Source organism: Panthera onca, chromosome B4, assembly GCF_046562875.1.
Source record: "Panthera onca isolate mPanOnc1 chromosome B4, mPanOnc1 haplotype 2, whole genome shotgun sequence".
In the NCBI taxonomy this organism is placed as follows: Eukaryota; Metazoa; Chordata; class Mammalia; order Carnivora; family Felidae; genus Panthera; species Panthera onca.
In genome coordinates this window covers 133,257,920-133,271,687 of record NC_138345.1, presented here as the reverse complement: position 1 = coordinate 133,271,687, position 13,768 = coordinate 133,257,920, and the positions used below count along the sequence as shown (strand labels likewise).

Below are 13,768 nucleotides of genomic sequence, written 5' to 3'. Positions count from 1 at the left end.
GTCCGTCAGATATGCTAAAGGGCATCTTAATGTGCTTATAATGACGGTCAGTGAGTGAAAAGGACTGTGAAGGGAATGAGTGAGGCTTTCAGTTTGGATAAATGAAATTGCTCTGGTTTGAAAGGATTTTAGTTTGTTTTTGTCTTTTGTAGTGGAAGGTAAAATGCCTGTATTCGTTCTTGTTCAGAAGAGCCTGCTCTGTGCTAGTGGAAAAAGAACTGAAGTATAAGGGAAATCCTTATATATTTGAACTGTCATCTTATGTGTTCCGTACGTCTAGCAAGATCACAACCCATTTTAGAAAAGTCAAATAACATCAGTAAAACTGTCTATTGACAGATCACATGTCTCACATAGGAACAAATTAAGGGGCTCGTTTAGGGGATTGGCAGATCTGAAAGACAGATTACAGCTCCGGAATGTATTCAGATGACTTTTTGAAACAGATATTTTAATTGGAGTGGGGGTGGAGAAATACTTGTGCTTCTGTAGTTAAATATTCAGCTTCCTTAGTCTGTTACCCATAAATACCACAGATGAAAAGCCCTTAGAACTCTTTTTCAGAAAACTAACTCACCATACACAACCCTCTGTATGCATGTGTTTGTATGTACCTAATTCCCATCCCCACCGAAGTAATGGGTCAGTAATTGGGCTGTTTGTTTCAAAGGATTGAGTTGTTTGAATTGTGTTTTAATCTGTTGCTCTAAACTGCATTAGCAGCCAAGTCCCTTATACTAAAAGTTTTGAACAAACCTTACCTTCTCCTCCTGAAAAGGGTTGGGGGTGGGGGGAAGCATTTGATCTGTGTTCTGAAGGTCTCTTTCTGTATGTCTCTCCCCTCCCCCCAGAGACGAACAGCAAGGGGAGGAGCTCACTCACTGTTCTAACCACACTTCATATGTCTTAACTTGAGCGCCTTTTGGTTTCCTGTCGGCAGTAATTCAACTCTGTGCCATCTTGACTTGCCTGAAGGGTGGATAAATTGGTAACTGTACTGAGAAGGGGAGTGAGTTCTCACAGTCTGATTTGAGCATAAGGCACGAGATTGAATTTATGAAAGCTTCAGTTGCCTCTGAAGACAACATCTTCTGTGACTTTGAATTTTTTCATTACATTTGTGGGTTGCTGTTTCTGAGAAGAATCTGTCATGACTCTACTGGAACCAGAGATGTTAATGATGGCTGTGCAGTCCGGTAATTTTGTATTTCCTGCAGATCCTATTTGCCATGGGTTTCTTTAATAAGGTTGGGTATATCTGTACTAGGATTGGATGGAAATGGGAGGAAGATAGATGGGGCTAAACATAAATCGTCCAGTGAATGTACTTCATATTCAGGTTTTTATTATAGAAAAATATTAGTCATTTTTTTTTTTCTAGTTGCAAACTCCAGTTATTCAGACATAGCTTTGCTTTAGATACTTACTGACTTAAAACCGTTCAGTGAGGAGACCTATGTGAGGGGAAGAAAACACTTTCCTGTAATTAAGTGTTTTATTATTATCTGTAGCACTGCTTTTAATGTAGGATATTTAAATTGCTTTTGCTGTTTTATACATTACTGTCCACACTCTTATGTCTCTTTGTGAAAGCATGTTTTAAAATTTTTCTTTAGTTCTTTCTCATTTGTGGTATAACCTCCTTTCAGTATCATCTTTTGGTTCTTGGAAATGTTCTTTTATAACCAATAATATTGAGACTCTAAGTTTTGGAGATGGGAAAGTTTGAGCAAGAAAGGAGTCAACAGAAAGAATGTAAGATTTTTGAAATTCTGTCTCTAAAAACAATTTTCTCAATTCAGAAGTGTCTTTTAAAACAGTTAAAATTCCAGTTTGTTTTTAATGGTCCCCTTTACTTTTAGTGTTTTGAAACTTGTTAAGTTAGTTATCTAAAAATAGGGAATGTTCTTTTGTTATTTTTAGACTTCTGCTAAAATGTAGTCTGTAGTGTTTTCCTGTTTCAGAGCATATCTTGAAAGATTCATACAAGTGGCATTTGCGGACCTCTTCCCATCCGCTGGCTTTCACTCATTAGAATGAGCTAGGTTTTGGCAGATACTGTCTCTGGCAGAATTGGTCTTACTGTTCTCCTTGGGGAACACTTAGATAGTATGTTGAAAGACACAGATATCCATCTGAAGACGGGATCAGATGCTATCAGGTTAAGCTTTATGGACAGGGAAGGGCAAAGAGGAAAGATACTGCTGCCGTTCTGTTCTTTCTGGTTTTACAAATAAGACCACGATGAGCCATTTATTAGTTGAGTTCTTCTGTTCATATATGCTATATTTTTTAGGTTGTTGCCTTTCCTTTTCCTCCCTCAGATCTCTTGAGTTCCGTGTTCTAAACAAGATAGTATGCTTATCTGTTTCCCACTTGTCTCTGATGAAATCACTCCCAGTTAAACTGGCTTGGGGTTTGTTTTGTTTCCCTTCTCTGTGTTAAAGTTCTCTGTTGTATGCGGGCAAGTGCACATTTTATCTTAGGGAACATAAGTTAGCATTTGAACTCTCTCACCCTTCTTTGATCGCTTTGTTACTTATAGATTATCTCAGTCCAGTAACTTTTCTTAGTAAAGGTTAAAAGATTATTTGCTTTCCCCTAAAGGGACTTACTTCTTGCCTTGCCTAAGAGCTGTTTTTCCTATGACATATGTTGGGCAGGGCTAGCTACCCATCTGTTGGACCAACTACTTCATAAAACTTTCAAAGGATAATAGTATGTAAGGCAAGTACAGATAAAATTGACAAGGGTGTTGGGTACAGGTAAAATGAAAGATCTGCAGAGAATAAATAGCATGTGTGTGTACCTTTGTCTTTTGCCTATGTTCATAAAAGTAGAGAAAGTGGGCATAGCAAACCGATTTCTCTAGTACTTGTGGTTCCTAAATGTTCAAAATTTTTGTAAAATTGTTACTGTTTTCTTCTTAAGCTGTGGCCATTATGCTGGATTGCAACAGTAGTATGATAGCTATATTTATGATAGGAAATGAAAAAGCATCATTATGAAGCCTTGATAAACTAAAAGCCCACCGTTCTTTCTAAAAAAAAAAGTCAAGATATTTAGACTACATGAGCCATAGGTTAATTTCTAGCAATACAATATTTGGACTTTCCTGAATATATACTTTATAGGTGAAGCCACCCAGGCACCCCTGTTTAATGAGACTTTTAAAAATAAACTTTTTGGACAAGATTTAAGATGCAAAGCCTTTATCCTAAATTGAACTTCAGGATACTGACTGTTATAGCAGTGTTCCAGGGTACATTGTGTATTTATTAACAGTGTTCATTTAGTATTTGGAGCTTGGGAGATTTTGGTGAGACATACTTGTATATGAAGATTTTCATCCTCCTCACTGCTGATGGTCTCTTACTGACCCTTTGAGATCCAGTTCAGATGCTACCTTCCTGTGAAGCATCTGAATAGAGTCAGTCCTTCCTTCTCTCTGTTCCTACAGCACCACCTTTACATTGTAGACTAATTATCATCTTTACCCATCTCTCTAATTAGGTTATTAGCTTCTCAAAGGCAATATAGTCATTTGTATTTTGGCACCTGACATTGGCACATGGTAGACACTCCAGTAAGTATCTTTTTTGAATAAATGAAAAATCTGGTTTGGCATACTTCCCCTAATAGGCATAAGCCTTTAAAACAAGATATTCTCAGAATTTTTTAAAATCTGTTTTGCATTGAGAAATGAATCCTCCAACTACCGTCTCGTCTCTTAGTCAGTCCTTGCCCAGAGTAGGTGCTGTTGAACGCCTGGCTTTGAAAACTGAACTTCTTCCACATCTCAGGATGTGCAGTGTGCCCTGTGTTCCTATGATGTGTATTGTTAAATCTAAGTGTTCTGATCAAACCACGATTGGAGGATTAAAGCATCTGTCACCACTGTGGACACCTGTCTAGATCACTGTAATTAGAAAACGAAGGATCTGAGATGGATATTTGGGATTTCTGAAGTTTAAGAGTAAGGGAATGTTGGGGCACTGGCTGATGCATTTTAGAACAGAGGAATGCTGGGGCTTGGCTCTTGCCAGCTAGTATGTAAGACTTTGACCAGGCGGGCCTCGTCCCTGTATCCAGCCAGTGTAGTCTTAGTTTCTGAGTCTACAACAGTGGGACAGAGTTGACTTTTGAGAAGGGGATTGACACAGTTCCTTAGGTTTCTGTTGGTCCCTTGACATACCTTGATCTCGATGAGATACCATTAGGGAGTCTGGTTTTTCTGTCTAGGTTATCTCTGGAAGGATCATAAGAAACTGCTGACAATGACTACCTCAGGGCTGGAGGATTGGGATAGAAGAGACTTTTTGTTCCACAAAACAGTTATTTTCTAATTTTATTATGATCATGGAATACCACATAAATGTGAAAACATACGGAGTATGTATTAAAACAATATATGGAGTACATAACCCAACCTAAGAAATCGAGCACAACATGCGCTGAAGTCCTCCAAGTGCCCTCTCCGATTTATCCCTCAGAAAACAGGTTTCTTTGTTTTTAACTGTATCTGCCTTTTGAATCTTTCATGTTTTGTACCATATACATGTTATCTATTAAAAAATATTAATTTGACAATTGAAAAGTGTTCCTCAGTCCATTTATTCCTTCCATCCCTTGATGTCTAAATACTTAATTCTTGCAGATTTCTTTAAAAAAGTTTCTAGTTTGCTGATCATTACAATTTGCCTCTGAACTGTGTATTTTATAATAGTTTGGGTTGGAGAGAGGGGAATAGTAATTCATAAAAATAAAGTTGAAGGAAGATGGTGGGCAGGTAACTTTTGCCCTTTTTGGTAGTAGGTTAACTCTTCAAGGTAGGGCCCCCTTGTTTGGGTTCACATCACTCAGGGATTTATAGAGCTGGTGAAAAACTTCAGAATTTTCAGCAATACTTATCTTTTGAATATCCTAAAAATCTAAATATTAATGTGGGCTTAAAAAAAAAACCATATTTTTTGTTTATATTCAAAGGATTTTAGAGCTTGAGGAAACCTTAGGTGTTTCTTGTCCTCTCCTTTATTTAAGATGAGGAAACCGGGGGAAGCCTAGCTGGCTCAGGCAGAAGAACATGCGACTCTTGATCTTGGGATTGTGAGTTTGAGCCCCATGTTGGGTGTAGAGATTACTTAAATAAGTAAAACTTAAAAAAAAAAAAAAAAAAAGAGGAAATTGGTCCATTGAGGATAATTTATTTCCTGAAGCCACATAATTAATTAGTAGTAGAGGTGGAAGGAGAATTCATTTCCTTACTCTCATGATAGTGCTCTTTCTGCTGTAACATACTTACAAAGAAACCCTCAAAGACCTCTGATGTATGAGATTGTTTATAATTTTCCCCAGAGATCTTGGTTTTCCTTGGGTTTTTCCATTGCAGGTTTCTATCACTACTCAGATTGACTCACATATTAAGAGGCAGAGATAAAACCAGGCCCTGGGTGTCTAGCTCCTGCCCCTGAGAAGTGGAGTCAGATGCTATAGGCCCTGTGGTTCTCTGGTGAGCCTCTATCTTACCTTCCTTCTCTGGTCTGGTTGATGATCTCATACCTTGATGGTGATCTCAGAAGACAGGTAGGCAGACAGACAGCTATTGTCATCAGTATTCTGGATTACATCTTACTGCCTTTTCTCTGACTCATTAATTTATCTGGGATCCCCTTAGAAATAGGACCCAGATCAAAGGAATTTGAATTCATCCGTCTGTCTCTATCCTTTTTTCTTCCCTTTTGTTTCCTTTTGGATGAGGCAAGCTGTCAAGACCACGAACCACAGTTTTAGCTTTATTAAAACAGTGCCAAATGAAATAAAGATGAGTTTCATACAGTCTTGTTTTTTTTGGAACTTCACTTTTATGATTACCACATGCATTGTTTTTGAAAGGATTTTCTTTATAACAACAAGGAAAAAAATGCTAAAAACCCTCACTCTGCCATCAACAACAAAAAATAACTTTCTCTGCCTTTCTCTCAACAAGTTAAAGGGCAACATCAGACTGAACTCATGGTGTCGGGGTCTTCTTCATCTCACGGCAGTCACATAAATGGGATGGTGGCTGCAGCAGTGGAGTAAGTATGGGATAAGGGCCTAGAGAAGAGGGGGGTACATGACAGTTACCCGGCAAAAATAAATCTAGTCATGAAATGTTTATAGTCTGTACATTATAAAGTATTTGTGTGTGTTATCTTGTCTGATCTTGACAACAAGTCTGTGAGGCATCTGTAGTTTCACATTTTACCAAGGAGAAAACTGAGGCTCAGAGAGGCTTCAGGACACACAGTAAGAGTTTACATTCAGGTTTTTTACTTTAAACACTAATTACTTCTATTTTCCATTTAAAATGAAGATCAGGGGTGTCTGGGTGGCGCAGTCGGTTAAGTGTCTGACTCTTGACTTGGGCTCAGGTGGTGGGAAGAGCTCCCCGCTGAGTGTGGAGCCTGCTTGAGATTCTCTCTCTCTCCCCCCCTCTGCCTCTTCCCTACTGCACACGAGCACACGTGCACGCTCTGTCTAAAATAAAAATAAAAATAAAATGAGGGCCAGATCAGATCCCTTCTCTCTAGAACCTGCTAGTGGTTCTCATTCACAGGAAGAGCCGAAGTCTTTATAGGGGCTACAGAGTCTTGTGTGATCTGCCCGCAGCTCTGTGACCCTCAGACTGCATCTGCTCCTTTCCGTCACTTGATCTGTCCTAGCCACACCTCTCTCTTTGCTGTCCCTGCACAACTTAGGGAACGCTCCTGCTTCAGGGCTGCTGCACCAGATATTCCTTCCACGTGGGGCACTTTGTGCTGCGTAGCCTCATGGCTTGCTCCCTCACCTCGGTGAGGTTCAAATATCATTTTCTTGGGCCTTACTTGACCATCCTGTAAGATCCTGCTTTTATTTTTATTCATACCATTTATCATCTGAGGGAACACACACTTTGTTTATAGGTTTGTTTGTTGTTTACTGCTACTCTCTCCACTAGAATATAAATACCTCAAAATGAGGGATCTCTCTCTCTTGTTTTCTGCTGTTTCCAGCACCTGACACATATAATAAGCACTTAAAATAATTCTTGAATAAATGATAGATCAGAAAATTTGGAAGGTGTTTTAGGCAAATACGTTCCTGAGACCGTGCTTTTCAACTATTTTGTATAGCGTGCACCGTACTAACTAGTGTAGTGGTCCTTACAGTGTGGCCGGGGGAGCCCCTGGGTGTCCCTGAGACCTTTTCAGTAGGTATGAGATGAAGTCTTTCTATATATTTATACTAAAATACTATTTACCTTTTTTACTGTTGTCCTGTCATGAGTATACACTCTAGTTTTCCAGAGCTATATGATATGTGATATCTCAACAGATTGAATGAAGTATATATGAAAATTCAGCTGTCTTTTAGTAAATTTTACATTAGATTTGCAAAAATAGGAAAGCAGTAATACTCTTGTTTTTTTTGTTTGTTTTGGAAAATAATTGCATTTTTCTTTTTCTTTTTTTTTTTTAATTTTTTTTTTTTTAACGTTTTTATTTATTTTTGAGACAGAGAGAGACAGAGCATGAACAGGGGAGGGTCAGAGAGAGGGAGACACAGAATCTGAAACAGGCTCCAGGCTCTGAGCTGTCAGCACAGAGACTGACGCGGGCTCAAACTCACGGACCGCGAGATTGTGACCTGAGCCGAAGTCGGCTGCTTAACCGACTGAGCCACCCAGGCGCCCCGATTGTATTTTTCATAGAAACATGTTTTCATGTGACGTAGGCTTATTGTTATTTTTTTAAAGTAATAAATATTTTAAATGTTTTCATTTTTAATTTCTTATCTGAAATATACTGGTAGATATAATCCACATTAACAAAAGAAAAGCTCTTTGAAGTTCTCAATAACTATAAGAGGGTAAAGAAGTCAGGACATCAAAGTTTGAGAAGGGTAGGTATAGTGTTTAAAAGCATATGGGGCAAGTAGGTGGCTCAGTTGGTTAAGTTTCCCACTTCAGCCCAGGTCATGATCTCACAGTTCATGGGTTCGAGCCCCTCATCAGGCTCTGTGCTGACAGTTGGCAGCCTGGACCCTGCTTCAGATTCTGTGTCTCCTCTCGCTCTCTGCCTCTCAAAATGCCTCTCTGCCCCTCTGTCTCTCAAAAATGAATAAATGTTAAAAAAAATCTTAAGAGCATTGACTTTGGAACCCAGGTTTCTTAATTCTGCCACTAACTAGCTGTGTGATCTTGGGCAAAATACTTAACCTCTCTGTGCCTGTTATTTCATCTCTAAAATAGTAGTAATATGGGCGCCTGCGTGGCTCAGTCAGTTAAGCATCCAACTTCAGCTCAGGTCATGATCTCACGGTCTGTGAGTTCGAGCCCCGTGTCGGGCTCTGTGCTGTCAGTTCAGAGCCTGGAGCCTTCTTCAGATTCTGTCTCCCTCTCTCTCTGCCCCTCCCCAACTCATGCTCTGTCTTTCAAAATATGAATAAATGTTAAAAAAAATTGTTTTAATAAAATAGTAGTAATAATAATAATGGTAATAGTACTAATGCCAGCCCCAGGAAGTTGTTGTAAGTATTAAATGAGTTAATATGTGTAAAATGCTTTTAATAATTCTGGCACATAATACTTGATGCTTTAAAAAAAATTTTTTTTTAATGTTTATTTTTGAGAGCGAGAGACAGAGCTCAACAAGGGGAGGGACAGAGAGAGAGAAAGACACAAAATCTGAAACAGGCTCCAGGCTCTGAACTGTCAGCATAGAGCCTGATGCTGGGCTCAAATTCATGAACTGTGAAATCATGACCTGAGCCAAATTCAAGAGTCAGATGCTTAACAGACTGTGCCACCCAGGCACCCCAATTGTTTTTTTTTTTTTTTTTTTAATTTATTCCTGTACATTCTGACAACTTGCCACAACTCTTTGGCATTTGGCAACTCTTTTTTTTTTTTTAATTTAATTTTTTATTTTTTTAAATTTACATCCAAATTAGTTAGCATCTAGTGCAACAATGATTTCAGGAGTGGATTCCTTAGTGTCCCTTACCCATTTAGCCCATCCCCCTCCCACAACCCCTCCAGGACCCCTCAGTTTGTTCTCCATATTTGTGAGTCTCTTATGTTTTGTCTCCTTCCCTGTTTTTATATTATTTTTGTTTCCCTTCTCTTATGTTCATCTGTTCTGTCTCTTGAAGTCCTCATAGGAGTGAAGTCATATGATATTTGTCTTTCTCTGACTAATTTCACTTAGCATAATGCCCTCCAGTTCCATCCACATAGTTGCAAATGGTAAGATTTCATTCTTTTTGGTTGGCAAGTAATACTCCATTGTGTGTATATATACATATATATACGTATATATATATATACACATATATATATGTATATATATGGATATGTATACATATATATGGATATATATGCATATATATATATATATATACACACACACACATATCCATATATATATCTTCTTTATCCATTCATCCATCGATGGGCATTTGGGCTCTTTCCATACTTTGGCTATTATTGATAGTGCTGCTATAAACATGGGGGTGCATGTGTCCCTTCGAAACAGCACACCTGTATCCCTTGGATACATGCCTAGTAGTGCAATTGCTGGGTTGTAGGGTAGTTCTGTTTTTAGTTTTGTTTTGTTTTTTTTTTTTTTTAATTTTTTTTTTTTCAACGTTTTTTATTTATTTTTGGGACAGAGAGAGACAGAGCATGAACGGGGGAGGGGCAGAGAGAGAGGGAGACACAGAATCGGAAACAGGCTCCAGGCTCCGAGCCATCAGCCCAGAGCCTGACGCGGGGCTGGAACTCACGGACCGCGAGATCGTGACCTGGCTGAAGTCGGACGCTTAACCGACTGCGCCACCCAGGTGCCCCACTGTTTTTAGTTTTTTGAAGAACCTCCATACTGTTCTCCAGAGTGGCTGCACCAGCTTGCATTCCCAGGCATTTGACAACTCTTACAAAAGTTTTTAAAAATATGTTTCTTCTTTATCCTTGAAATACTTTTAGGAATTTGTTCTAAGGAAATTATAAAAGGTATATAAGATTTATGTATAAGGATGCTTATAGCAGTATTATTCATAATAGTAAAAAAAACTAAAGCAGAAATCTAAATTTTAACAGTAGGAGTTTGGTTAAATAACTTACAGTGCATTCATATGATTGAGTACTAATGTAGTCATGAGATTATTTGAAGATGTGGAAAAATGTACTATTTTTCCATTTGATCCTTAAAAAATGACTGTAAGAAATATATACCAGAATATTAATAGTTGTTGCTGGGTAGTAGGGTGTTTTTTTCTTTGAAGTTTTCCTGTATCTCTCTGATTTTCTATCCTAAACGTACATTTCTGTTGTATTTAGATGAAAACCATATTTAATTGTGTGTGTGTGTGTGCACATGTAGGTCATATAGGTGCAGTTAGTTATATAAGAGGAAGAAAATGGCTGGAAGTATAGCATCTTGGATTTGGAGCTAGAACTATTGATTAGGGACCTATGCAGGCAAAGACCAAACAGTGCATGGTAAGGAGGCACTTCATCCCATTAAGCTATTCCTTCTGACCAGTCTAGTTTAAATATAGTATAGAATAGTATAAATCACTTTTACATTTTTTGCCTTTGTTTCTATTTTGTAAGATTTATTGAAAATCATCTTTGCAGTGTTTGTATTAGGCCATGTTCTTGGCAGAGCCATCGGTCCTTCCTGAGCACACGAACTACTCTCAATTTGCTGAACCTTTCAGAAGTTTTATGAAGTAAAAACATATTATTTTTTTTTTGTTTTTGATGGGTAAGAATTTGAATTCTCATAGGCATAAATAATGCCAGTAGTATAAAATGCTTTAATTATTTGAAGCTACGTTTTCATAATGTATTTTGTCCTTTGACCCTAGGGTTTAAGTGTGAAAGCCTCTTGACAGTCCATCTGTTCTTCATCAGAAAGCCAAAACTCATATTGCCTCATCTTTGCCTTATAAATAGGACCTGAAGCTTTTATGTTGAAGAATTAAAATGTTAATTAAACTGGCCTTGATTTTCTGAACTGTTAACTTAGTATATTCTCTTGAGAATCAGTTATATTATATTCCTCAAATCAGTGCGTAAGACTAATTTATAAAATATTCGGTTGTGTAGAGAGTATTGAAAACTTATGGTGTCAACATTAATGAAGCTGCCCAAACGGAAACTATGACCTCAGTCTTCTAATACCTTGCTGCTCAAAGCGTATTGCAAAGACCAGCAGCATCTGTATCACCTGAGAGCTTTTTAGGAATGCAGACTCTCAGGCCCCCCTCACACACACAGTCACAATCTTCATTTGCACACGGTCCTCAGGTGCGTGTTAAAGTTGAGCTCTATTGTCCTAACGTATTTATGTTGACTTTGTTTTTGAGGTAAACGGGTAACACTAAGGTGACTTGGTGTATTTCCTGGATGGTAAGCACTGCCCAAAATGATAAAAATGAGAAGAGAAGAATGCAGTGGTTAGAAAGATTATATGATTTCTAATTAGTGTGGGAGCGTTGGATAAATAGGAAACAAAAACAAGAAAACTTGTTCCTAGTACAGTATTCTGCATTTGAGAAATGTTCACAATTTGACACCTTCTTACCCATTTTTCTTGACTTTTGGGGAGAAAGAACAAATAGGCTTCTCCTTGGCATGTTTACCTGAAATGTTTACCTGAAAAGGGATCTTGGAGGTGATCCTTCATTTTACAGATGAGCAAATTGGGAACTAAGAATGTTAAGTGACTTACCTAAGCTTGCAAAACCCAAGCAAGCTCCAGGCTCTCAGTGCAGAAGCCCCATGTGGCGCTGGATCCCACCAACCTTGAGATCGTGACCTGAGCCAAAACCAAGAGTCAGATGCGTGACCGACTGAGCCACCCAGGTGCCCCTGAAAAACAATCTGGCATTTCTTATAAAGTTAAACATATTTACTCCATGACCTAGCAGTCCTACTCCTAGGTCTTTATCCAAGAGAAGTTGAAACATATTCACATTTGCACATGAGGGTTGACAGCAGCTTTATTCTTAATGACTCCAAACTGGAAAGAACAAAGATGTCCATCAACAGGTGAATGGATAAATTGTGGTACATCCATAAAGTGGAAAATTACTGGCAATAAAAATGAACAAACTACTGATATATTCAAGAACATGGGGGTGCCTCGGTGGCTTAGTTGAGCATCCGACTTTGGCTCAGGTCATGGTCTCATAGTTCATGAGTTTGAGCCCCGCATGGGGTTCACTGCTGTCATCGTGGAGCCCGCTTAGGAAGGACCCTGTCTCCCTCTCTCTGTTCCTCCACTGCTCGTGCACTCTCTCTCTCTCTCTCAAAAAAATAAACATTAAAAAAAAATTTAAATAAAAAACATGGGTGAATTTCAGAAACATTGTGCTGAATGTAAGAAGCTAGACTCAAATGAGTATATACTGAATGGTACCATTTATATAATGTCCTTAAAAATGCAGGTTGCAACATACTATTCAGTAATAAAAATAATAGTAATAACAAAGGACCAAACTACTGATACATAAAACACCTGGGATGTCTCTCCAGACAATTACGCTGAGTGAAAAAGCTAATCCCAAAAGGTTATGTACTGTAGGATTTCATTTGTATAACATTTTTGAAATGATAAAATTATAGGTATGGAGAACAGATTGATGGTTGTCGGGGGCTAGGAGGAAAGTAGATGTGGTTATAAAAGGTCAACATGATGGAAATGTTCTGTATCTCGATTGTATCACTGTCAATATCCTGGTTGTAATGTTGCACTATAGTTTTGCAAGATGTTATCATTGGGGGGAACTGGGTGAGGGATATGTGGGATCTCTCTGTATTCTTTATTATCTTTTTTAATGTTTATGTTTAAGACAGAGAGACAGAGTGGGGAAGGAGCAGAGAGAGAGGGAGACAGAATCCAAAGCAGGCTCCAGGCTCTGAGCTGTCAGCACAGAACCTGACCTGGAGCTCGGACTCACGAACTGTGAGATCATGACCTGAGCTGAAGTCGACACTTAACCTACTGAGCCACCGAGGCACGCTCCCTGTATTATTTCTTGTAACTTGCATATGAATCTGTAATTACCTCAACATAAAAAGCTTACTTGAAAAATGCAGTTTGGCAGCTTTTCAAAACATTGAACACAGACTTACCATATGACCCAGCAATTCCACTCCTAGGTGTATACTCAAGAAAATTGAAACCATTTGTCCACACAAAAACTTGAACACAAATGTTAATAGCAGCATTAGCCAAAAGTAGAAACAACACAAATGTCCATCAGTTGAATGGATAAACAAAATGTGGTATATCTTTACAATGGAATGTTATTCAGCCATAAAAAGGAATGAAGTACACATATGGTCTGTGAAACAAATGAACCTTGAAACCATGCCAAGTGAAGATAGACACAAAAGGCCACATACTGTAAATTCTATTTATATGAAATGTCCAGAATAGGCAAATCCATAGAGACAGAAAATAGACCATTGGTTGTCAGGACCTGGTGTTGGGGAATGACATGGGGTGTTGACTGACTGCTAATGGATATGGGGTTTTTTTGGTGGGGGGAGGTAATGAAAATGTTCTAGAACTAGATAGTGATGGTTGTGCACCTTTGAGAATATACTAAAAACTACTGGATTATACACTTTTTTTTTTTTTAATTTTTTTTTTAACGTTTATTTATTTTTGAGACAGAGAGAGACAGAGCATGAACGGGGGAGGGGCAGAGAGAGAGGGAGACACAGAATCTG

The 13,768-nt window shown here is 38.4% G+C and overlaps 1 protein-coding gene across 1 annotated transcript in view; it reads left to right on the top strand.

Moving 5' to 3' along the window:
- Positions 1-800: 800 nt before the first annotated feature.
- Positions 801-13,768, top strand: part of MRTFA (myocardin related transcription factor A) — a 101,815-nt gene continuing 88,847 nt past the window's right edge. The window contains exon 1 of the mRNA XM_060659496.3: positions 801-1,196. Coding sequence (XP_060515479.2) covers positions 1,151-1,196 — 46 coding nt within the window. The 5' untranslated portion in view covers positions 801-1,150. The remainder of the gene's footprint in view (positions 1,197-13,768) is intronic.